This window comes from Polypterus senegalus, chromosome 6, assembly GCF_016835505.1.
Source record: "Polypterus senegalus isolate Bchr_013 chromosome 6, ASM1683550v1, whole genome shotgun sequence".
Lineage (NCBI taxonomy): Eukaryota > Metazoa > Chordata > Cladistia > Polypteriformes > Polypteridae > Polypterus > Polypterus senegalus.
In genome coordinates this window covers 176,298,815-176,326,460 of record NC_053159.1, presented here as the reverse complement: position 1 = coordinate 176,326,460, position 27,646 = coordinate 176,298,815, and the positions used below count along the sequence as shown (strand labels likewise).

Here is a 27,646-nt window from a genome sequence, read left to right as displayed (position 1 = left end):
TCTAATTCAAAAGCTAATGTGATAATGTTAAACTATACTTTTTTTATACTTTATACTTTTTTTTTTTTTTTGAGAGGAGCTATTTTATCCAAAGTCTGTATCATATACAAGTTATTCTTTGCAAGTTCATCCACATTTATTCTAGTCTTATAGTTTAGGTTTCAGGTTCTCAGAATGCTAATAAATCATAAAGTTCTGTTATTATTTGCATGTCTCATATTTGAACATTTACCAGCAGAGGCAGGAAAAGAATTGTCATTGTTTGCCTGCACTGTGATCCATTGCAGAACGCAGCTGTCATAAGAATGTGCCATTTTCAGGCTAAAAGAAATAAGCATCTCAATTCATTAACAATTTTGTTTATCCTTTTCAGGTTCCATTTTAAATGCAAATAAAATTATACTAAATTACGCTGTTGTGTTTTGAATTGACCTGGTATAATACAGTCAAAAGCAGATTCATTTTCAAGCCATATTAGTCTAATTTAGAGGCAATCTAATTAAAGGTACCAGAGCATTTCCTGGCAGAATCCTGTACAAGGCATACTATCTGGGGCTTTTGCCAGTAGGTTATGTGTTCAGCTTTTCACTTCCATTGTTGAACATTTTCTAACCCACTTTGTCCTGAACAAGATCTTAGGGGGGTGCTGGAGCCTATCCCAGCTAACATAGGTTGCAAGGCAGGAGCAAACTCTGGACAGGCTTGCCAATCCATCACAGGGCAAACTTACACACACCAAACATGCACTATAATGAATTTAGTGTCACCAATCCACCTGACCTGTATGTCTTTTGACAGTGGGAGGAAACCAGAGGAACATACAGACTCCGCGAATGGAGGACCCGGGACACAAACCGTTGTCTCTTTGTTGGGCGACAGCAACACTACTACTGTGCCACCATGCCACCCACATTGTTGAACATGCATAATATTAAAAAAGGGCAGAAGAAGGTGTTGCCAGTCAAAAGTAGAAATAAAGTTCACTTACTTAGTATGATAAAAATCTACAGTCTGATTACAATCTAAATCTAAACCACGTCCAGATAGGACTTCAGGTATAACACTTGAACTTTCAATCAGCATATTATTTTGGGCAAAATGCAGACGTGCATCTGTCTGATTTGTTCTTGCAATGAAAAGACAGTCTGTCCAGATCTTACAGCTGTACTAGGGAGACATTTAATTGACACAAATGTGTAGAACTACCATCCAGCCATCTCCTAATTATTGTGAATAAATTTAGAATACTGAGAAATCAATGATTCATAAAGACTAACTAAGAAACTCAGCGGCACATACAGTTGTGTCTTTGGAAACATTTCACCTCTCTCCTTCTTGGTTTTGTAAGGTGCTGGCTATGTGTAAGTCATCCGCTATACACCTCTCACTTCAATAATATTGATTAATTGAATTAAATTGTACTGCATTTTGCATCCTTAAAAGTGCTAACTTACAACCAAGTAGCTATTCTGTATTAACAATGTTCTATCTTAACACTTGATACTTGACAACTTTTTTGCTACAAAATGCTGAATGTGTTCCCACACCTTGGGTCCTTCCCTACAAACCAGGATTTGTCAAATAAAAATCCATCCGCACACACTGAGTTCATGGTCTATGGGCACCATCAGCAAATCAGGTTACATTTACAGCTGTTCTCTTACAAAACAGATCAAGGTAATTGAGTAAAAGACACGGTTTCTTTTATTGAATTCATCATTAATACCATCCAAGAACTTCGCAGGTTCAGTTGTTTTGAGCAAATGTAGAAAAAGTCTGAATTTAGACTAAGATGTCTCAAATAAGTTTTTTTATATTTCTGATTTGTAAAGTAATGGTAAATTTTTCTTGTAGAGATTCTGGACCTTTCCTGTATTGCTGTGATTTTTCATCACGGGCAGTTGAGCTTATCAAGGTAAGACTTAATATGTTCTGTTAAAAAGTTAAGTGTAGTGCAGCGGCAACCTTTCACTTAAAATGAAACCATCTTTGTTATAAAGTATATACTGTAGTAACAGTAGGATAAATGGTTGCAAGTGAACCAGTCATTTTTTTTTGCTTGAAATGTCTCTGGTGACTTTCTGTATTCACAAAGCTTGAGAATTTCCTGAGTTACCTCTTATAATGTCCCACCTTCCCATGTCATTGAGTACAGTGTTTCTCATACGTTTTTTCTGTAATGGCACATTTTTTGTAACCAAAAGCATCCCAAGGCATGGCACTATCTTACTAAGCATAAAAACATTATATCTCATACATGTGCTCAACTGCCCAAAGGGTCGGGACTACCGGAAAAGCCCGCAAAAAAGCTGCTCCAAGATAACTGGTACTTAGTGAGCACTTTGCTGGCATGTCCCAGCTGCTTCGCTCAATTTCCTGCCCCTTTCTGCCTCAGAAGCAACTCGTATGCTCACTATCTACTGGTCCTGTTAGACTCACTGGCGACCTCACACCCAGGCCAGATGGGACTCTAGCATCCAGGAGACACATCCAAAATGCTCTAAGTGCTGTGTCTGCAATATAGCGATCACGGAGCTGCTTTTATGCCAGCTTCTCCAGGTAGTCCTGTCATCCTCAGACAGATCTCAACCACCTACGGAGGTTGTCTTTCTCAGGTTCATACCCATGTGGGCTACACTATTATCTCCCCGGCGCACCTGGGTAGCTGTCATGGCACACCACTATGCCACAGCACTAGTCAGTCAGTCAGTCATTTTCCAACCTGCTATATCCTAACACAAGGTCATGGGGGTGTGCTGGAGCCAATTCCAGCCCACACAGGGCACAAGGCAGGAAAAAATCCCAGGCAGAGCGCCAGCCCAATGTAGGACACACCCACACACCAGGCACACACTATGGACAATTTAGGATCGTCAGTGCATCAAACCTGCATGTCCTTTGGACTGTAGGAGGAAACCCACGCAGACACAGAGAGAACAACAACAACAACAACATTTATTTATATAGCACATTTTCATACAAAAAATGTAGCTCAAAGTGCTTTACAAAATGAAGAATAGAAAAATAGAAGACACAGTAAGAAAATAAAATAAGTCAACATTAATTAACATAGAATAAGAGTAAGGTCCGATAGCCAGGATGGACAGAATAAACAAAAAAAAAACTCCAGACGGCTGGAAAAAAAAAATCTGCAGGGATTTCAGACCAAGAGACCGCCCAGTCCCCTCTGGTCATTCTACCTAACATAAATGAAACAGTCCTGTTTGTAGTTAGGGTTCTCACGTAAGGATTTGATGATGATGGTCACGTAGACTTCTGCCTTTTAATCCATCCATCATTGTTGGAGCATCATGATGGCTTTGAGTAGGTGGAGGTGGCGCAGGCCACCACCACAAAGAAACCGGAGAAAGAAACAGAAGAGAGAGTAGGGGTCAGTACGGATTTTAGAGCCACCATGAATAGTTATTATGAAGAATTGAACATCCAGAGTATCAGGATTAAGTTAAATGGAAGTTATAAAAAGGCCATGTTAAAGTAATGTGTTTTCAGCAGTGTGTTAAAGTGCTCCACTGTATTAGCCTGGCAAATTCCTATTGTTCAGCTATTCCAGATTTTAGGTGCACAGCAGCAGAAGGCCGTCTGCCTCACCACTTCTTTTAAGTTTTGTTCTTGGAATTCTAAGAAGACACTCATTTGAGGATCTAAGGTTACAATTTGGAATATAAGGTGTCAGACATTCCGATATATAAGATGGAGCGAGATTATTTAAGGCTTTATAAACCATAAGCAGAATTTTAAAGTCAATTCTGAAAGACACATGTAACCAGTAAAGTGACATCAAAACTGGAGTAATGTGTTCAGATTTTCTTTTCCTAGTTAGGATTCTAGCAGCTGCATTCTGCACTCGTTGCAAGTGATTTATGTCTTTTTTGGGTAGTCCTGAGAGGAGTGCGTTACAGTAATCTAGTCGACTGAAAACAAAAGCGTGAATTAATTTCTCAGCATCTTTCAGTGATATAAGAGGTCTAACTTTAGCTATGTTTCTTAAGTGAAAAAATGCTGTCCTAGTGGTCTGATGAATATGCAATTTAAAATTCAGGTTACAGTCAACAGTTACCCCTAAGTTTTTTACTTCCGTCTTAACTTTTAATCCTAATGCATCAAGTTTATTTCTGATAACCTCATTGAATCCATTATTGCCAATCACTAAAATTTCAGTTTTCTCTTTATTTAGTTTGAGAAAATTACTATTCATCCATTTAGAAATACCAGTAAGACATTGTGTTAGTGAATCGAGAGAGTCGGTGTCATCAGGTGCTATTGATAAGTACAGCTGTGTGTCATCAGCATAGCTGTGGTAGCTCACATTGTGCCCTGAGATAATCTGACCTAATGGAAGCATGTAGATTGAGAAGAGCAGCGGATCCAGGATAGAGCCTTGTGGAACACCATATAGAATATCATGTGTCTTTGAGTTGTAATTACCACAACTAACAAAGAATTTTCTCCCTGCCAGGTAGGATTCAAACCAATTTAAGACACTGCCAGAGAGGCCCACCCATTGACTAAGACGATTTCTAAGAATATTGTGATCAATGGTGTCAAATGCAGCACTCAGATCTAAGAGGATGAGAACAGATAAATGGCCTCTGTCTGCATTTACCCGCAAGTCATTTACTACTTTAACGAGGGCAGTTTCTGTGCTGTGATTTGTTCTGAAACCCGACTGAAATTTATCAAGAATAGCATGTTTATTGAGGTGGTCATTTAACTGCATAATGACTGCCTTCTCTAGAATTTTACTTAAGAAGGGCAGGTTAGAGATGGGTCTAAAATTTTCAAAAGCAGAGGGGTCAAAATTATTTTTCTTGAGCAGGGGTTTAACTACAGCAGTCTTAAAACAGCCTGGGAAGACCCCTGTATCTAATGACGAATTTACTCTGTCAAGAATATTATCAATTAGCACGCCCGATACTTCTTTGAAAAACCTTGTTGGTATTGGGTCAAGGACGCAGGTGGAGGGTTTCATTTGAGAGATTATACTATGTAATTCAGGTAAATCTATTCTGGCAACTATGTCAACAGCAGCTCTTACTTTAGAATTAAAGTTTTCCACCTTACTATTTACACTATCCTCGCTATTATAGTTGGTACTATAAGCGGACTGATTGCTTAGAATGTTTGTAAGTTTTAAAGCTGCTGATGAGTCAAATAAGCGTTTTTTAACAATATGCTTCTCTTGAATGCTTTCTTTCATTATTTCTATATTAAATAGTAGAAGAAAATGGTCTGATAGACCAATATCAATGATCTGCTTCACATCCACTTTTAGTCCTTTGGTAATCACTAAGTCTATTCTTTGCAGCAATGCTGGAAGCATTTTTTAACCATACAGAATTTTTAACAGGGCAGGCCCCTGTCCATAACAGTGCAAATGCCTACACTTAGTTAGGATACAGTCTTCATCTTCTTCTTTTTTGGCTGCTCCCGTTAGAGGTTGCCACAGCAGATCATCTTGTTCCATATCTTCAGTTTGGATACAGGATTTTAACTAATTACTAACAGTGTCATGGAAGTATGAATGTGGATTTAAAACAAATAACTGCCTTTTTCTAATGGTGGCATGTATCTCTTGGAGTAAGACTCCAATAAAATACTGCTTACTATTTCAAGGACAAGGTGGAGTTTTGTGTAAAACTAACACATCATCAAAATAAAACAGTCAATGGCAGGGGAAAGGGAAACCGTTGCTTTCAGGAATGGCTATATTATTTTTCACCCTACCCAGCAGAGTAATCATAAGGAAATCACAGACTGTACACTTGAATACTGTCTTGATCATTGGTAGAGAACCTCCATGGGTTTGACAGATTTGATCCTTGGCTGTTTAATAAGGCACTATATTAACAAAAGGCTTTATTAATTCTTTAGCTGTGGGACATGTCTTCCCCGTGCCACACAGCCTAACACAATCCCAAAAACACAGTTACACCACAACACTCACTTCTTCTTTACCACCACTCCTCCTCAGGCTTAGTCCTCCTCCTCCCGACTCTGGCTCCTTGAGTGGTGGCTGCTGGCCCTTTTTATAACCCACCCGGAAGTGTTCCAGGTGCTTGACCACCTGGTCCTAATTGTACCTCCGGGTGGGGCTGAAGATTCTTCCAGCCAGGCTGCTGAGTCCATGCGGCTCCCCCTAGCGGCCATCCGATCCCCCAACCAGACTGGGGAGGACTCCATCTCCCATGGAGCCCTGTGGGTGCCTGGAGAATCACCGTCGGCCAGGGAGGCTGCCACCAAGCGTCCCGGGGGAGATACTGAACTGCCCATGGTGGCTCCTACGGAACATAAGCAGCAGGGGCGTCCCTGCCGAGCATGGGACCTGGCTGTCCTTCACAGCTGTTAGGCTGACAATTGTTAATTGGCTTGTCTCACTATTGACACATTTTATTTGAGTATTTTTTTTATTTTATATTTTTGACCACATAGATTCTCCATTTTTTCAGAATTTCAGTGTGATTTGACAAAGTTTTATTTCTTGTTCCATTTCTTTGTTTATGCAAGGTGATAGTACGTCACATGACTACCATCATTGCATCAGTTATGTCACTGGATGCGACGATATAAATATGGTGGTGTTTTGTTGTGTGGGGGTTCTAGGGTGACCCTTATTTCCTTGGGTGGTCCTTACCTCCTTTTTATACTCTATTATGTAAACCTTAACGAAATATTGAAAATCCCTCAATCTTACCAAACTGTCAGGTACTTCAGTGGTTCCCTTTCTTTTATATCTGCAACCTCCAAGCAATTAGACAGAGTAAAACAGCAGGCAGGGGAAAGTTAGACTTTTAAATATGTATTATATATACTCAGCAAAAAAAGAAACGTCCCTTTTTCAGGACTGTGTATTTCAACAATAATGTTTTAAAATCCAAATAACTTTACAGATCTTCATTGTAAAGGGTTTAAACAATGTTTTCCATGCATGTTCAATTAACCATAATCAATTAATTAACATGCACCTGTGGAATGGTCGTTAAGACCTTAACAGCTTACAGAAAGTAGGCATTTAAGGACACAGTTCTAAAAACGCAGGACACTAAAGAGACTTGTCTACCGACTGTGAAAAACACCCAAAGAAAGATGCCCAGGGTCCCTGCTCATCTGCGTGAACGTGCATCAGGCATGCTGCAGGGAGGCATGAGGACTGCTGATGTGGCTAGGGCAATAAATTGCCATGTCCGCACTGTGAGACGCCTAAGACAGCGCTACAGGGAGACAGGAAGGACAGCTGACCATCCTTGCAGTGGAAGACCACGTGTAACAACACCTGCACAGGATCGGTACATCCGAATATCACACCTGCGTGACAGGTACAGGATGGCCACAACAACTGCCCGAGTCACACCAGGGACACACAATCCCTCCATCAGTGCTCAGACTGTCCGCAATAGGCTGAGAGAGGCTGGACTGAGGGCTTGTAGGCCTGTTGTAAGGCAGGTCCTTACCAGACATCACCAGCAACAACGCCGCCTATGGGCACAAACCCACCTTCGCTGGACCAGACAGGAGTGGCAAAAAGTGCTCTTCACTGATGAGTCACGGTTTTGTCTCACCAGGGGTGATGGACGGATTCGTGTTTATCGTCGAAGGAATTGAGCACGTCTGGGACCTGTTGGATCGCAGGGTGAGGGTTAGGGCCATTCCCCCCAGAAATGTCCAGGAACTTGCAGGTGCCTTGGTGGAAGAGTGGGGTAACATCTCACAGCAAGAACTGACAAATCTGGTCCAGTCCATGAGGAGGAGATGCACTACAGTACTTCATGCAGCTGGTGGCCACACCAGATACTGACTGGTACTTCTGATTTTGAGCCTCCCTTCATTCAGGGACACATTGTGAAACATTTTTAGTTTATGTCTTATGGTGTTGACTCTTTTAGTGTTCATACAAATATTTACACATTAAGTTTACTGAAAGTAAAAACAGTTGAAAGTCAGAGGACGTTTCTTTTTTTGCTGAGTATATAACCAGTAATGGCGCACTGCACGATAACGTGCACTGAATACACTTCACTTGAGCATTCCTAGTTTTCATCCTCTTTCTCTGTACCTTTAGCATTCATTTGCTCAGAGGTTGATGCACTTGCTAATTCCTAAGCAGCTCTTCTTTTCTCCACCTAGCAGCCTGCTTCTTCTTTTCTTTCATCACCATCTTTTCGCATTAAACTGATTAAGTCAGTGTTGCAATCACTTAGTACGTTTTCCTTAATTTTTTACTTAAGCTGGCACTCAAGTCTTCAATCTGCCTCAAGAATGATTTAAGATATGAAGAGGTAGAGGAAGTGACGGCGAAGGTGGTAAGGGATGAGAACGGCGCCCGTGCGCATGCACAGCACCGCCGCCCTGCTGGCCACTGCCGAGTTGATTCTACAATAAAAAAAAAATAAAAAGAGGAATAACCTTGGAGGTCAATCATCACCACGAAAGCGGATAGTAAATGTCACGTAGTATATGGGTACCAAATTTCAGGTCAATAGGTCAAACGGTTTGCGAGGCACATGTGATTTAAAATCCTGGACAGACAAATGAACAGCCATGGTAGCATATTATATATAAAGATACACTCAAAATAATAAACAAAGTGCCAAGGTGAGTGTTGGCTTAAAATAATACAGCCTGATAGTGCTAGATATGTAGTTTCAGAAGCCACATAAACTTGTAGTTACAGTCAATTCTTTCTGGTCAGCTCTCTTCAGATCATCATCTCTGTAGGGCCAAGCAGCCAGTCTGAATATGGATGCAGAGAGAGAGGTCTTCTCAAGATGGAGAATGACTGATAGAGTATGCTTTTACAAGCCTCTTCTGGTGATGAGCGGTGCCTGGTTTCCTCCAAACATGACGCCTGGCATTCACACCAAAGAGTTCAATCTTTGTCTCATCAGACCAGAGAATTGTGTTTCTCATGGTCTGAGAGTCCTTCAGGTGCCTTTTGGCAAACTCCAGGTGGGCTGCCATGTGCCTTTTACTAAGGAGTGGCGTCCGTCTGGCCACTCTACCATACGGGCCTGATTGGTGGATTGCTGCAGAGATGGTTGTCCTTCTGGAAGGTTCTCCTCTCTCCAAAGAGGACCTCTGGAGCTCTGAGTGACCATCGGATTCTTGGTCACCTCCCTGACTAAGGCCCTTCTCGCCCGATCGCTCAGTTTAGATGGTCGGCCAGCTCTAGGAGGAGTCCTGGTGGTTGTGAACTTCTTCCACTTACGGATGATGGAGGCCACTGTGCTCATTGGGACCTTCAAAGCAGCAGAATTTTTTCTGGAACCTTCCCCAGATTTGTGCCTCGAGACAATCCTGCCTCGGAGGTCTACAGACAATTCCTTTGACTTCATGCTTGGTTTGTGCTCTGACATGAACTGTCAACTGTGGGACCTTCTATAGACAGGTGTGTGCCTTTCCAAATCATGTCCAATCAACTGAATTTACCACACATGGACTCCAATGAAGCTGCAGAAACATCTCAAGGATGATCAGGGGAAACAGGATGCACCGGAGCTCAATTTGGAGCTTCATGGCAAAGGCTGTGAATACTTATGTACATGTGCTTTCTTTCTTTCTTTCTTTCTTTTCTTTCTTTTTTTTTTAATAACTTTGCAAAAATTTCAAGTAAACTTTTTTCACGTTGTCATTATGGTGTGTTGTATGTAGAATTCTGAGGAAAAAAATTAATTTAATCCATTTTGGAATAAGGCTGTAACACAACAAAATGTGGAAAAAGTGATGCGCTGTGAATACTTTCCGGATGCACTGTATGTGAACCCCCAGGTACTTTTAGTTCTGCACCCCTTTCACATCCTCCCCCTGAATGGTGACTTCGTGGCACGCCTAAAGTCCAGCTCTATTGTCTTACTGATGTTGAGTTGTAGGTTGATATCCCTGAACCACAAGACAAAGTCCTCCGCCACCTTCCTGTACTCATTATTAATGGAGCCTATGCAGCTGCACACATCAAAAGACCTGAGTCTAAATAGGAAATAGAGTCTTCTCTGGCCCTACTTGAACAGCACCGCTGTGTTAACAGACAAGTCCAGTTTGTTGTTTATCTGAATTAGCCCATAAACCTTCCTTGCTTTTTTTAAAGTTGGACACAAATTAAAAAAAAAAACATTATGTATATGCTAGATATTATTCTTCAGGGCAGGTGGTGATGCCCTAGCGGCTGGTTTTGTTTTCGGTTTTTAACTTCTTTTTGCCTACAACTTCTGATTCTTAAATTCCCCTTATGTTTTGGTTGCCTGATTATTTGTCTTTTTCAGCTCTGATCTTAATATCTTTCTTGCTTCACGTTACCATCTCCTGGTTATTTTCACTGTTCACAAGAATCCTTCGATGAAAACATGTCATTACAGCTTTTTTTGTTAGGTTTATGCTGGGTTCTGGTCTCTTAAATTTGTTTTGTCTTGATTTCTCTCTTTCTTTCTTACTTTCTATCAGTTTGAGTTTATTGCTTTTTATAAGTTTAATTGTCTGGTAATTATGCACAATTTAGTTAGTGACATTGTAACTATTTTCCCCATATATCATGTTAGTTTAATGCCGCTTGGTTCTATTTGTATTTCTTATTGTAGAGTCCAGGTGAGACCACCTAATCCTACAGGTCTGAGGCCTTTTGAGCAGATCCATGCGGCCCCCAGATTCTCACACTCCTTAGTCTAATTGTTGAGAAACATTTTCTGAGCTTGTCTTTCTACCCTTTTGTGAGTTTTAATAGTTATGCTGTGGGCTTTTTCTTTCTTTATGCAAACTTTTTCTTGGAAAACTTAGTTTATATATCACATTTTGAGGTTTTCCTATCATTATATTACTTTGTGAGCAGTATTCTAAGTATCATTGATTGGGTAGTGATGGAAATGATGTTTTTTGGTGGGTATATTTTGGAGCGTATCCCCTTAATTATAGTATTTGTGTGTATTGCAGTATCGTAATCTTTATATGTGTAGTTTGCTGGCCTAGTTTATGTCCTTTGGTTAGCATCTTTGTTGATTGATTATCCGTTTAATTGAGAAGTAATTAAGTAGTTGCTGAGAACTAATGGATTTACTTTGTAATATTCCACAGCCTTTCACTTTCTGTCTTAGCATTTTTTAACACTTAGATCATAAGAGTTGTGGGAATGAATAAGCCCTGTGATGTGCCTCCACAATTGTATTACGCAGATTTGAGAATGCTATGCTGTGTATTAGGTTTTATAACATTATTAATTCTTAGCTGTGGGACACAGGTTAACATGTGGTGGTAGATGTTGTAATTACTCTGTCCATCATCATTTTTTACACGTCACTACTGCAGTCTTGAATGCACTTCAGATGAGTTTCTGTCCATATTGGTGCAGCTGAGTGGTCAGCTGACTAATGTCTATGGAATAATTATTTTATGATTGAACTTTGAGCTGTAGGGTTTTGCTTTGGCGTTGAGAGCACATTACTTATTTGACAGTTGTAATAAAGATACAGAAAGAAGCATGAAGATTTAGGGTCCCAGCTGGGAAAATCACATTTAGTGAAGGGATTTGTTGTAAGAATAACAAAAACAGCTTAGCTCTGTCAGAACTGTTCCTTCAGCGCTACTATGTGTTGGAATGACCCCATTCTTCTGGTGGAGATGTCTTTTAAGCAGCATAGTGTGGAAGAAGAGGGCGGAAGTGATGTCAGCCTTCTCCTAGTTGGTCTTTCTATGTCCTGGCAGTGGGAACGGAATGAAGAGTTATATATGGTGTAATCCCTAAGACATTCACAAGGCTCACGTGAGTGACACAGTGTAGACCGTATTTATTTCATTTCTTGCAATGAGTGATAGAATTGGGAATATTGGCTTGTACAAACTTTGAACAGCTATTTAAGAACAGTGCAAATTGAATTTAGTTATACTTTAATCAACAGTATCTTACATTATGAAACAGAGCCTTATGAGGTAGTGCCTTTAAATAGCAGAGGGTGTGTTTGTGATACTGATCAGAAGATAAGATGTAAAAAAAAAAAAAAAATGAAGCAAAACGGGGAATAGTAAGCACAGACAACAAAAGGCGAGACAATTGGCAAAAATCAAGGTGAAAAGAATCAGAAAACATAATTGTTACTGAGAGAATCAGAAGGATTTTTAAATAGTAAAAATTGGGCTTATCTACAGACTTGGGTGACCTTTTACCAAAGAATTACATAACCACAATCCTAGTAACCGCGGCAGAGTCGCATGCAATGGGTTCACAAAATAGCAACTCCCACAAAAGACAAAACAGCGGCAGAAATTATTAAAAAATGAACATGCAAGATACAAACAAAAAGTTAAAATATTTTCTTAAGAGAAATTGATTCCTTCGTCCAAAAAATCCCATAAAGGAATTTAATTTGATACTAGTGTCAATGAACAGAGGAACAAATAATAATAAATTCATCGTCTCATAAAGCAAAAAAGCTGAACATTCTTTATTTCTGTGAACAGTACAATTTCACACCTCCAGAGTCTGCTGTTAGTCTGGCCACTATCTCCGTGGCTTTTATCCAGTTATTAATGGTTTCTCCGTAACCAAAAGTTGTTCCTGTAACAGTAGGTTGCTTAAAATGAGATTTTTTTTTTATGTTTAATTCACATGAAACTTTTATCACTATTGAGAATCCAACAGTCTTCAACCCATTTTACTTGTTTAACATTACTACCTCAAATTTAAAAAAGGTTTCAAATTTTAAAATGTAATTTACGGTGAATACAAGACAGGTGTAACTGCCAGTATCGTGGGCCTTTTGGGCAACCAACTAATTAATTGCCCAGCAGAATTCTAATATAATTCAATGTAGTTGAATAAATATGTATTATTAATATGAATATTAATAATATGAAATAGTAATATGAAACAGTTACATTTTAGTTATTTATTCAGATAACGTCCCTCTTTGGAAAACGTTAAAATTGAGTGATGTGGATTCTACACCTTCAGTTCAGATATATTTTACTGTGTGTTTTACTGTGGAAAACATAATAACAATAATTTATCATTTGTTATTACTGATGTCCAAATCATAAAATACTGAAATGACTGCTCCCCGGCAGAACTGGCTGTACCTACATTTCCTTGTGTGTAATATAGAATGATCCTTAAAGCGTTTCTTTAAACTCCAGTGCTCCAGAGTACATATTATCAGTGTTTGCCTTCTATAAACCTGTAAGACAGTTTATACTGAGTGCACAGAGAAAAAAGCTGTAAAATTAGAACAAGAAGATAAGGTAAGTTCAAGCCAAGCTGAAAATTGTAACCGAGAAATCAGTAAACAAATAACCAGAGCTGAAACATTAAACTTAAATCACAGCCAGAGTAGCAATTTGTTAACCAGATCTTTCAAAACAACAAAGAAAGATTGCTGTAAGGTTCGGATGAATAAACAGTCTTGGATGAAGTTTCACAGCGCAGAGCCAACTTGAATATGTCACACCAATGAAGTTAAACAATGTGACTTCTGGGACATGCACCCTAACAACCAGCCAACATGTCATGGCATTGGGACCAGAAAATGGCAATGCCCATAAAAACAATGTGGGAGAATGCAAGTAATTGTCAACATTGTTAAAAAATAAGTCAAAATAAGTAAGTATATAAACATTGAGAATGAATTGTTTAGATTTTAGTACCCTAGTTGATATGTATTGTATTTGTGTAAAGTCCAAGAAATTGCCAGGAAAAATTAAATAAGACATTGTACTTGTAAAAACTCAGCTAACTACTACACAATCATGTGGCAACTCACCACAGCCATGGCCATGTTTTGAATCAACTGAAGAACTTTAGTGGTTTAGCTTCCTTCATTGTATTTGGAAATCAATATTGCCCAGGACTTTATAAACAATTACAGTGGTACCTTGTACTTTGAACAATTCTAACTTCAAACGTTCCAGAGTTCAAATGCTAAATTCGAGAGAAATATGACCCGGAGTTCGAATGATGCTTCCACGTTCGAACTGTGCACACAGTGAAAAAAATGCAGCCACAGATGTCATTTCCGTATTGTGCGTATCATCTGTTGTGTGCCCAAGTCACACTTGCGTTTGCTGTGAAAGTATCTCTTGCGTTACACTCATGTGTTTTCAGTGCTTTATTCACTTTCTTATTGGTGTTTTTGGTTATATATATATATATATATATATATATATATATATATATATATATATATATAATCACTATCTATTAATCACGGCATCCAAGAAGAGTGTGGAAGCAATGAAACCTAAGAAGAAGGTTATAGTATTGACGATTGAAGTGCAAAAGGAACTTACCACGAAGTACAGTTATTTGGCATGTTTATGGAAGGTGACCCCCTTCCAAACAGTAACCTTTCTCTTCCTCTCCACCAGCAACTGGAGCATCACTGCCCCATACTAAGGTACAGTAAATACAATTTTAATTTTATTATACAGTATTTATGCATTTTTTTTATCGTTTTCACATTTTAATTTATTTAGGACATTTAATTGTGTCATTTGTACCTGAAATTATGTGTATTTGCTGTTTGTTTCTTGAAAATGGGTATTGTTTAGGCTCAGGGAACAGATGAATTCACTTTCCAGTATTTCTAATGGGGAAAATTGATTCGGACTTCGAACAATTCAGCATTCAAATGGCCTCCTTGAAATTAATTAAGTTTGAATTACGAGGCACAACTGTACAACTATCTTTGTCCTGGGCATGCTTTCTAAATATTTTGGTGTCAAACTAGACACAGTTACCCTTGCATTTCAATCACCTCAACTTGTTTTAGCTCCTCTTAAAATACGCAGCTCCCTTAAGCCAATGTCACATTATACGACTTCTAGTCGGAGGGATTGTCAAACTTGAAGACTGCAGTTACTGATCCCACTGCCTAAATATGGCAATTTATAAAATTAGGACTCACTAGGGATATCAAATCAAAGTGAAAACCTTCTACCATAGTTTCACGTTACCAGACTATCATGAGCTAATTCTATTTTCCTAAAGCCAATAACATGCTGCCTGACAGAACTGGTGCCCGTGCGAAAGGTTTACCAATGAGTTCAGCTTTTTTTTTTTGTCATTTTTCTCGTGATATGCACAACATGAGACACCAGACAGATGAGCCTCTCTTATGTTTGCAAGGTCCAAAACACTCAACGCAGCATTATATGCATAGCACTTCTGAGTGAGCACTGACTAGTTGTCAGCTCATACACAGAACAACTATAGTTGCTGCCATGTCTTTCTTAAATAATATAGACCTGATACCAAAGAGAGACGATGAACTTAATATATAAAAGCAAAACATGAAAATGTCAATCATATACATTGATGTACAGCACTTAATTTTCAAACTGTTCCATGCTATTCTATTTCAAGAAAAAAACAGAGAATCTTTAGTTGTAATACTTTATCACACCACAAAGACTTAATGAGACACGTGAATTGGTCTGCTACCTATAAACTGGAAAAAAAGATGCAATTGCAGGTTATTGTATACTGGTGTCATTGGTCAAAATATGTATTGTCTGGTCTTTGGCTAGTCTATTTCATGTGTAAATTATTTGAGCTAATTCCTCTTCTTTGTTCCATTTTTCAACTTTTATGTACTGTTGGTCCTGAACTGTGTGGCCAGGCAAAGGAATGACAGCTCTGAGACACCAAGAAATTTTGGGGCAAAACCCGGGTTGCTCCTTTTTGTCTATGGGCAAAAGCAAAAGCAAACACTCCTGAGCGTATGCCCTGTTATGTGTGAAAAGTTAGGCAACTTTTAGCCAGGTGGGCTGGGCAGCTAGTCGTATCTAGTGGAGCTCCGTCTGGCTTGGTCAAGCCAGTAAATGACGCCTCCTTCCGGGACGCCTGGGGTTTTGTGGCAGCTGGACCAGAAGGGGTAGGGTCAAATGCCTGTCACTGGGCAACTTCTTGGGAAAGTGGAGAAAGAACGAGATAATGATGTTAGTGACAATGCCCACTCTGGTCTTGGCAGATTATTACATACCTTGAATGAGCCTGCGAGGATGTCCTCTGACACGTTGTGTGATAGCTATTGTTAATCATTTATAGATGTCTACACTGTCCATTGACATGTGACTTCCCAGTGATTCAAATACTAAGCTGTACAGGGAAGTATTAAGAAATAAAGCTGTAAAAAACTTTGCTATTATCATTTTTTAATATTTTCTCCTTTTTTTAATCATTAATGAATGTATTTCGCAATTATTTGCTTTGCCATTATTCATTATTTAATTTGTAATTTCCTGCTTATACGATTTGTAGAACCACACTGCATGGCCCAGAGGAAGGGACAGTTGTTTCTGATACGCATAGGCTGATCATCTTTTTGGTTGCCGTATTCAATAGTTTCAAAAAACATTTGAAACCCTTAGGCATTTCTTGGTCTTCTGAGCAGCCATTCCCTACTTACTCAGGTTTGAACACATCTGGATATAATCATCAATGCAATGGACTACTCTTGTTCACGTCTATTTTTTCTGGAAATGTAGTAGCATGTACAGTGGTGTGAAAAACTATTTGCCCCCTTCCTGATTTCTTATTCTTTTGCATGTTTGTCACACAAAATGTTTCTGATCATCAAACACATTTAACCATTAGTCAAATATAACACAAGTAAACACAAAATGCAGTTTTTAAATGATGGTTTTTATTATTTTGGGAGAAAAAAAATCCAAACCTACATGGCCCTGTGTGAAAAAGTAATTGCCCCCTGAACCTAATAACTGGTTGGGCCACCCTTAGCAGCAATAACTGCAATCAAGCGTTTGCGATAAGTCTTTTACAGCGCTCTGGAGGAATTTTGGCCCACTCATCTTTGCAGAATTGTTGTAATTCAGCTTTATTTGAGGGTTTTCTAGCATGAAGCGCCTTTTTAAGGTCATGCCATAGCATCTCAATTGGATTCAGGTCAGGACTTTGACTAGGCCACTCCAAAGTCTTCATTTTGTTTTTCTTCAGCCATTCAGAGGTGGATTTGCTGGTGTGTTTTGGGTCATTGTCCTGTTGCAGCACCCAAGATCACTTCAGCTTGAGTTGTCGAACAGATGGCCGGACATTCTCCTTCAGGATTTTTTGGTAGACAGTAGAATTCATGGTTCCATCTATCACAGCAAGCCTTCCAGGTCCTAAAGCAGCAAAACAACCCCAGACCATCACACTACCACCACCATATTTTACTGTTGGTATGATGTTCTTTTCTGAAATGCTGTGTTCCTTTTACGCCAGATGTAACGGGCCATTTGCCTTCCAAAAAGTTCAACTTTTGTCTCATCAGTCCACAAGGTATTTTCCCAAAGGTCTTGGCAATCATTGAGATGTTTCTTAGCAAAATTGAGACGAGTCCTAATGTTCTTTTGCTTAACAGTGGTTTGCGTCTTGGAAATCTGCCATGCAGGCCGTTTTTGCCCAGTCTCTTTCTTATGGTGGAGTCGTGAACACTGACCTTAATTGAGGCAAGTGAGGCCTGCAGTTCTTTAGACGTTGTCCTGGGGTCTTCTGTGACCTCTCGGATGAGTCGTCTCTGCGCTCTTGGGGTAATTTTGGTCGGCCAGCCACTCCTGGGAAGGTTCACCACTGTTCCATGTTTTTGCCATTTGTGGATAATGGCTCTCACTGTGGTTCGCTGGAGTCCCAAAGCTTTAGAAATGGCTTTATAACCTTTACCAGACTGATAGATCTCAATTACTTCTGTTCTCATTTGTTCCTGAATTTCTTTGGATCTTGGCATGATGTCTAGCTTTTGAGGTGCTTTTGGTCTACTTCTCTGTGTCAGGCAGCTCCTATTTAAGTGAGTTGTTGATTGAAACAGGTGTGGCAGTAATCAGGCCTGGGGGTGGCTACAGAAATTGAACTCAGGTGTGATACACCACAGTTAGGTTATTTTTAACAAGAGGGCAATTACTTTTTCACACAGGGCCATGTAGGTTTGGATTTTTTTTCTCCCTAAATAATAAAAACCATCATTTAAAAACTGCATTTTGTGTTTACTTGTGTTATATTTGACTAATGGTTAAATGTGTTTGATGATCAGAAACATTTTGTGTGACAAACATGCAAAAGAATAAGAAATCAGGAAGGGGGCAAATAGTTTTTCACACCACTGTAACTGTTTGGAAGTTAAGTTTGTTGAACTATACAATTGACTGTCAGTTTTTGATGTATATATTTGAATATAATTGCTGCATTGTTCAAGAATTGTTTTGTTATTGTTTTTCATGTTTTGATTTTATATCACATATTGAGTTCATCTTCTCTCTTTGGTATCATCTCACTCACAGAGCTCAGCCCTACAACTGTCATGATATAGGCTAAAAATGGATGCTTTGACTTTAAGAGATGCCATATTGTGTGCTGTTGTCAGGGTCATGACCCTCATTTCTAGGGGCAGAGTCCCCGAGGTTGTGACCTTGACTTAATCAACAACCGGCATAAAAGAACAGACTTTGCCATGAACCTTATCCGATCTGTGGATAAATCCTTCCTTCCTTTTGATTTATTATGTATTTAATCTTCTAGTTTTTTCTGGTTTTTGACTCATTGTCTTTTTTTTTTCTTTCGTCAATTTTACTTCTTGTCTGGGTTTACGGTTGCTACAGTTTATTTTTATTTTCTTTTGCTTTGCCTTTTCCCCGCTTCTCTTGGTTTACTCAGAAATCTGTTGTCCTGTTTTCCTTGACGAATCAGGTGAGACTTAAGAAGAAAACAAGCCTGTTTGAATTTGTTTGGGTGAATCGCAAACTAGTTGCAATGTTGGATATGTCACACTACATGACTGCAGATCACTGGAGTATGTTGTTAATGCCTCTAACTCGCCAAGATTATGTAAATGAATGACTGAAATGTTTGAAATTGCAGTAATAATTGTGCATTGTGACATGGCCTATAGCTATTGCCCTTCATTCAGGGCCTGCCCTCCAGGAAGCTTTTCCATGGTGCTGCATCATTCATCAAAGTCAAATCACATCTTGCTTTTGAGTTCCAACCCCGGTTTTTAATTTCTTTATATATGACCACACTGCACCTGCACTTTTGATGCTGACTCTCCTGTGCTGTCTATCATATCGTGCTTTTGGCAGACTCCCATGTACATTCAGTTCCTTCTTTATTGCTTTATTATGGTGTGATCCTCGAGCATTTGCTAGCCCTTCTCAGAGCCTCATTATTTTCCTGTCATTTCTCATGGCATTTGAATGATCTTCTGTTCTATTTTTTATTTCTTTTAGACCACTTTGTGAGAATGCTTTCTGTGAGAAACAGTGGATAAAAGAGATTTACTGTTTTTATTAGGCTTCAGTTAAACTTGAATATCCCTGCAGCAGGGCAATGTTTAATACATTGTATGGTGTATCTTAATTGTCTTGTACAAAAATACTTTACCAAGCCTTTACATTAACTTTTGTAGTTATTGAGACTGTTTGTGGGCAGTCTGATGTCAGAGTGGGTGGTATTAGTCTCATAATACTTGTACCCTTGTTGTATTCTGCTATATTAGGCCATTTATTTATATTTTTTCTTCCTTCCCCTTGCTCATTTTTAGGATTTTGACTTTTTTAAGGCCGTAGATTATAATTATTTTATTAGGGTTTACTTCTATTTGCTAATGTATTTCCACCATTACCATTGCTTCTGGCACTATCTTGTGTTCCTGTGTTTAGGGTCACTACTGTGTTTTTAATGGCATGGCTTTAGAATTCATGACTTCTGATCAGTTCCCCTGTGGGGTCACATGTCACTCAGAAAGTTCAGTTTCCTATCCAAGATGACGATTTCCAAAACGCTTCTTTGTGTTGTATACATCCTTTTCTTCTGAAAGATAATCTGGTGTTGACTGTGGTTAGTATTTCCGACTATGATTTGTGCCTCAGATTTTGGCACTGATTCTGTTTGATCCTCCAGTTTTCTGTGTTTGGGTAGGTCTTTTCTCAGGTTCCTCTGTTCATATAACTCTTGCTAGTTAGTTTTTCAATCAGATCAGTAACTTGAATCTCAAAAAATGAATATTGTAGATATTACGAGTATTAACCATGATAGCAAAGTGGTGGCTCTGACACTAAGGATCTGCACACGTATGTGGAAGGTTGCTGGTTCAAATTCGGCTACTGACAGAAGGGACCTTACTCCGCTGGGCCTTAACCTGAGAATTGCTCCAGGGGCGATGTACAATGGCTAACCCTGCTCTGTGACCCCCAAAGGTGTTGCGAAAAGATAATTTACCCTCAGGGAAATAAAGTACATCAAATAAAAAATCAAAAATCAAAATTATATGCAGTACAGATAGACATGGACTTACGACTTATGCATCGACCATTTGACTTAATGACTGCTACCACACCCTACTGTCAAGTAACAGTTTTCGCCACGCCAGATCTCTATACGGTGACTCAATCATCTCAGTCTCAGTTTATTGCCTACAGCGGTGTGTCAACGGTTACATATGTCTTGAATTTTAGAAGAAAAAGGCAATTGATCTCAACACAAAAATGAAAGTGATCAAGCAGTAATTGTGACGATGTGGGTTCTGGCTCCACACTCCCTTTGATGTTGGAAGCACTTGAACCCAACACCGTCGATAATGTTGCCGAATGAGCTAGTCAATGGAGGCAAATTACTGAGCAAGGGGAAGGTAGAAAGTGCAAAAGTGCTTTTATTTAAAACAGTCAACAAAAACAAAGTTCATAAATAGTGCAGTTCTTCAAATTCATTAAATAAATAATCCATAAAAAGAACGTGGAGTAAAACCAATAAATAGAAAAAACAATCCTTAAAAACGAGAGGTTAAAATCTTTTTAGGAAGCAGTCTTAAAACCATCAACAAATACGGTGCTCTTCTGTTAGCGTCTCACCTGCTTATCCCGTATGGGCCAAGCAGCAGGCAAGACGCTCTCTACAGCTGCCCTCCTCAAACACACGCAAGACTGGAGACCTCCCGATCCCTGGCTTCGGTTTGGCTCTCATCCCAGCCTCGAGACTTGGACTCCTTGGTCTCCAGGACGCTCACACCAAGGACTGCCACTCCAAGCCTCCCGACTTCCGCTGCCTTTCTGCGGCTCGTCGCTTTCACCTTGGTCACTCCCGCTACCTGCTCGCTCAGCGGGAGCGACATCAACACAAACACGTGGGTGTCGGCCTAACACCCAGCTTCCATGCAGCTGTCCACGAGGCTCATTCGCTCGCACGTCCGCTCGCTCTTCGCGGCTCTCTCCCTCTCACCGACCTGCTTCCTCTCCTGCTCCCGGTAACCTCCGTCCTCTCCTTTCCTTTCTCTCTCCGATCGTTTCTTTCTCCTCCCTAAAACCGACTCGCGCTTCTTTTAAAAACGTGAGGGGCCATCACAGCTGCAGCATTAGCCACGGGAGCAATCACGAATGTGGGCAGTTCCTCACCTGTGCACACGGTGAGAAACGCCCACATCGACGACTGCCCCGCGGCTCGCTACAACAACGCCCCCCTCACGAAGCTGCCTCGGGTGCGATGTTTATTTAAAATCAATGGCCTTTTCTCCACGAGCTGTGGACCCATAACACCACAGTAATGAGGAAGAAAAGAAAGTGAATGCAATCACGTGTGACTTTAAGTTATCCCATTGTAACCGGTGTTGACCGCACCAGCTGTACTGCTGCACTCTGGCTTTGAATCCAGTTAACATATGAAGCTTCAGCGTTGTGACTCACGATGTGCTGCTTCGTGCAAACCACCATAAAGGGGGAATGAAGCCACACTGAACTCCTTTGTCTGTTAATGTTTATTATTAACAGGCTGAAATATTAAAACAGAAAACATAGGAGTGCTCAAACTCTGCAGATATAATTCCTCTCATAGTTAATGTAATGAACACTGGGAGAGGCTCACACTGATGACGTAACATAACATAGTGTGAACCCGGCCCGGACACAGACAGGCGGACATGTTGTTAAAACACCACCACACGTTTATTTACAGTTATTTTTACAAATACTGGTCACAAAGACCCCAGTCCATTGGTCACTCAGACCCCAGTCACGTGCACAATTATCCCAATCACACACAGTCCTGGCCACAATGCCTTTTCTTCAGGCCGCCTCCACAGCTCTCCTGAGCTCCGTCCTTCCGCCTCCCGACTCCAGCCTCGAATGATGGGAGACGGCCCCTTTTATAGAGTCCCTGGATGAGCCCCAGGTGTTCCCGGCATTCCTCTTCTGGCCACGCCCCAGCGTGGCGGACGTGCCGGCTGTCCTCCCGGCAGCTCTCCGGGCGCCGTCCTTATTCTTCCTCCCAGCACTTCTTGGTGTGGCGGAAGTGCCGGTTGTAACAGGTCCCCAAAACAACCAGGAAGGCGACCCCCACGTGATCCAGGGTGGGCACAGACCTACATCCGGTCCCTCATGACGTACCGGCCGGGTCATGGCCCCTGGAATCCCTGACAATAGACAAAGAAAAGATATGTGAAGCTTTTAAAGATTCGGCAGCCATGCAAGCAACAGTAATAACAAAACAAGATAATAAAATGAAATAAAAGATTAACAATCTACACATTGTGCTAAGAATGATGATAAAAAAGATATAAAACAAACAATATGACTTAAGGGACTTTTTATACAGTACTACACATATGGCCAGGTTTGAATACAAATACTGATCCATCTTATGTCCAGATCATCTTACATCGGATCCAAACATCGTTATAAGTCGATGACTTCCTGTATATGCAAGGGGAAATAAAAGAACTGGCTTCTGATTTATATGCCAATATATCTGATGTAATAGTGTCCATATCCTAGACATAAAAGAGTTTAATGGGTCACATGATAGCAAAAAAGAAAATCTCTCATTAGCGCTGGAATTCTGGCTTTGAGCAATCAGTCTGTTTAAAAATGTGTTCATGGTGCCAGTGGCACTAACAAATTATGATATGACTGCCGTAGTAGATTAAGGTGGTGCAAAACAATGCATAATCTTCTTATATAATACACTACCGTGGCTGTTCATTTGTCTGTCCAGGATTTTAAATCACTTATAGCTCACAAACTGTTTCACCTATTGACTTGAAATTTGGTACTACACAGATACTACATGACGTCTACTATCTGCTTTCGGGGTGATGACTTTTATTCCTCTTTTTATTTTTATTTTGTTTTATTGTAGAATCAACTCTTAGCAGCGCGCAGCAGGGCGGCCGTGCGGCGCATGTGGACGGGCGCTGTTCTCATTCCCTACCACCTTCGCCATCACTTCCCCTACCTCTTCAGGTCTTTAATCATTCTTGAGGCAGATTTAAGACTTAAGTGCCAGCTTAAGTGAAAAATTAAAGAAAACGTACTAAGTAATTGTAACACAAAAACTGACTTAATCAGTTTTAACGCAAAAAGATGCTGATGGAAGAAGAGAAGCAGCGGGCCACTAGGGTGGAGAAAAGAAGAGCTGCTCAGGAAACAGCAAGCACATCAGCCTCTGAGCAAACGAATGCTAAACAGAGAAAGAGGATGAAATCTAGGAATGCTCAAGTCGAGTGTATTCACTGCACAAGACAGCACCAACCATAAAGTGGCAATAACAGTAGAAAAAAAATACCGAAAGTAAAATTAAGCTTTATATGAAAGAAAAAAAAACTAACTAAAGAATCATAATCTACAACCTTAAACACGACCCCAACCCAATTTGAGTGTCAAAACCCTCAAAGTAAGCAAAGGAAAGGAAGAAAAAATAAATAAATAAATGTTATTAGATTAGCTTGGATAATATTTATTAATCCAAAGGGGAAATTCAAATACATACACCAGCAGAAACATAAGAAAACAAAGATACAGACTCACATAACAGATAAGACAATCAATCAGTCAAGCAATTAATCAATCAATAAGTAAATAAATTATTGTATATTGTGCAGAAATTTCAAAATGAACTTAAAGAGCATGTCTGGTGGAGGCATTTAATTTCGTGATAGCAGTAGGATGAAAAGACCACCAGAGGTGCTTCTTAGCACACCATGGTGAAATGAGCTGGGTTTCTAAATGTGCTCCAAGAGAGCGTGAGCGCCTCCTGGAGGGGATTTTTCATCTAGTTTTGCCACCATCCTCTTTTTCACAACAGCTTCCAGAGTGCACAAGGGTCGCCCTATGATGGAGCAGGCTTTCCTGATAAGTTTGTTCTGGCATTGTACATCTTTTGAGCTCAAGTTGCTTCCACAGGACTCCACAGCATAGAACACCACACAGGCTACTATGGACTGGTAGAATTTTTCCAGCAGCTTGCTGCACACATCAAAAGACCTGTGTCTCCTTAGCAAGTCCAGTCTGCTATGGCCCTTCTTGTCCAATGCCACTGTGCTGTCAGACTAGTCCAGTTTTTTTGTTACATGAACCCTCAAGGTAGTTGTAACTCTGCACCCACTTTCATTTCCTCCCTCTGAATGGTGACTGGTCTCAGAGGCACCTTGGTATGCCGGAAGTCCACCACCAGTTCTTTTGTCTTGTGGATGATGAGCTGCACCACAAGACAAAGGCCTCCACAACCTTCCTGTACTCTGACTCATCTCCATTATTAATGCAGTATATGATGGGCAAGTCATGTGACAATATCTGTAGGTGGCTAGCGCTAGTATTGTGTTGGATGTCTGTTATGTAGTAGTAAACAGGATGTTCCCTAAGGTGCTCCAGTATTACCCCCATTTCTGACACACAGTCCCTCATCCTCACAAACTGCTCTCTGTTGGTAAGGTAGTCTATGATCCAGGAGACTGCAGAGGCATCAAGATGAAAAGCCCTGAGCATTTTTCCAAGTCATTCACGCAGAATGATGTTAAAGGCACTGGTAAAATCAAAGAAAATTATAGAGCATGTACATCAGAGCGTCCTCCAAACTCATTATGTGTATGATAGGCAAACTGCAGAGGATCCAGATGTTCTGAAACAGCACTCATAGCTGTTTTTGGACCAGCCTGTCAAAGGTCTACATGATGTATGAAGTAAGAGCAACTGGTCTTGGAATCATTTTAGTGCCATTTATTTGGCAGTGGGACCATACAGGATGTTTTCCACAGTTGTGGAACATTCTGCATATTCAGGGAAATGGAGAACAGGTGCTGAAGAACCCCGCTGAACTGGGGAAATATAACAGATATTTGTTTTTGCGTACCATCTGTATGGAATTTGTATATTTGTATGCTCGGTGTATTCACATGAATTTCTTCCCACAGTTCTAAAATGTGCTATTAGCTAGAAGTTATATCTCAACCAGTGTTCCTCCTCTGACTGGGATTTAACACTAGAATTACCAGAGCCTACGAAAAAACTTGTAAATCCGTCCCAACTTAAAACGCTTTCGCACCTCTCCGTCAGTGTCTTTTGTCCTCTAAATATGTGGATAAGCAGCAAACAGCAAGCAGCCTACTATCACATCCCCCACCCCGCACAGTTGTCTCAGCTCGTCTGTTTACCTGTGTGACAGTTGCTTGGAGATGTATAGAGTGAGAAGTCAAGCAAAATCACACCTTTTGTAAATACTACATCGTTATTTGGAACACATGCATTTCATGTGTGTTCCGTGTCTACAACGATCTATGTACACACATTGTTAAAAAAAGAAACATTTTTCATGCTTTAGTAATAATTGACAAAATGTAGATATGAAGTTTATAATGTGTGAAATATCAAAGAAACACTTTCACAAAAGGTACAAATATAACAGAACAAATGCGGTTTTATTTAAAACTATAACTGCAGAAAACAACCCGCGTTAGGGTGCGATATTGACACGCATTTGCTATGAGCGCTTCGGTGGTGCAACAGTATCAGCTCTTGACTGGTAATCTAAACTTCACGGGTTCGATCCCGGACAAGTCTGTTTTGAGAAGTGAGCTGCACGTATTCTTACTATTTTAGAATAAAAACATATATTTGATTCCAGTCTGTAACAGCCATGTAATTTATGATACTTGTAAAGGTTAGCTTTGGTTTTTTTTTTTTGTATTCAGTTTCATTCTCTCAGCCGCATTCCCGTATAAAATGTATTATTTGTGTTTATTTACTATTGATTGTGTTTATGTTTCAATGCATCACTGATGTTCCATGTATGTTAATGTGGTCCCCCAAGAGGGGGGGGACCACCTGTCATTCTCTGCCAGGATCTGCCCTCCGCCTATAAATCTGGAGGATCTCCCACAGTTCCTGGCAGTTCATTGTGACTGTGCTCTAGACTTGGTGAGTTTACTTGTGTTTTACTGTACTTGTACCTTTTGTATATTTACTCGGAATTTTTCCCCTCTTGCTCTGTTTTTTTTTTTTTTTTTCCAACTACTCTATTAGATCCTGTAATTGGACTGTCTTTACCTTGGATAGCATTGCCAGCAATACCTTTATGCCTTTTATGCTCTTTGTGGCTTTACAGTGTAACAGAGCATTTTGTGTGAATTAAACTGCTTACTGTATTTCATAAAGATTCCTTGTTTGCCCTTTTCCAATAATGCCCCCCATCAAGATCCTATGTTTGCCCTCTTCCCCAACCCCTCATAAGCATTATTAGTACTCTTTATTGCCTTTGGGATTCCTAGTCATAACACTAGATTTTCTCATGTAAATTTACTCCTTGTATATCTGAGAATGTCCTGCAATGTGCTAGCTCTCCATTCATTGCCTGTTTGATTTTAATTTTATATACTATATATTATTCCCTGAAGAAAGATTTTTCATTACCATTGGGGGCCAGAGCACAGGGTCTAGGATCCCTTCTGTTGAAGGCTGGGTCAGAATTAAATGATGGCTATTGTTTGTTGTAGTTCTTTCTGATGTTGACTTGCATGTAAAGGAGAAGAACTAATCTATGTCTTTCGTCATTACCTTTAATGCATGTTTATGCAGTATCAGCAAGGGAAACAAAATATTTTTTCCGCTTTGCTCCAGGATCAGCTAGACTGATACAGTAAGTATTTCTTCACACTTTTGCCCTCCCTCAGCTCCTGGTAACTGCAGTTTTTTCAGTGCATTCAGACCTTATGACGCATGTGGTTCTGTTTCCTCTGATTCTGGCGTTACACCATAGCATTAGGAATGATAACCTAAAATCCATCCCCAATTGTCTAGTCTATTAATGAGTCATGCAGTCAGGCGTGTTTGCTGTCAAGCTGAATTTGAGAAGTTGGAGGGCAGCCCAGACTGAGGCGTGATGTGCCCTTAATTAGGCTTAGGAATTATTTTCTCACCTCAGTGTACCAGTGGGTGTGGTGCTCAATATAACTCATTTTTTTGGAAGTGTTTCAGATTTGTGTGCTAGAATACTTGAAGGTCAAAATATAATATTTTTGGTAAATACAGAATGAGTTGGGAAATAAGTCATAAATGATGATAACTGCCTGATTGATTAGACTTAGTTAAAATGTTAAATAGCTGTTCAGCATATCATTTTTTCATGTTATTCATCCATCTAGTGCATTCCCCGAGTGTTCTTTTTTGGGACTAGGACAGTTGTGAATAGGAAGGTGGAGTATCCCAGCAGTAGTAAATGAAAAGCATTTGCGCTTGCATCGACATATTGTTGTGGTATGGGTCTTTAAATATGGCAGACAGGGGTATGAGGCCTTTTAAAACTCCTAAAAAGCATTCCAGGAGCTTCACCAGCCTGCATAGATGTGTCCTTACCCCAAGCAGCCATCCCCCCAACTACTACTCGCAGGCTTCGGCCTAAATT

General features: G+C 40.0%; 1 protein-coding gene across 4 annotated transcripts in view; it reads left to right on the top strand.

Moving 5' to 3' along the window:
* mettl8 (methyltransferase like 8) overlaps positions 1-27,646 on the top strand; it is a 167,122-nt gene that overhangs the window by 67,640 nt on the left and 71,836 nt on the right. For all 4 annotated transcript variants that reach the window (XM_039757613.1, XM_039757610.1, XM_039757611.1 and 1 more), the window contains one exon: positions 1,855-1,915. In XM_039757613.1, coding sequence (XP_039613547.1) covers positions 1,855-1,915 — 61 coding nt within the window. The remainder of the gene's footprint in view (positions 1-1,854; positions 1,916-27,646) is intronic.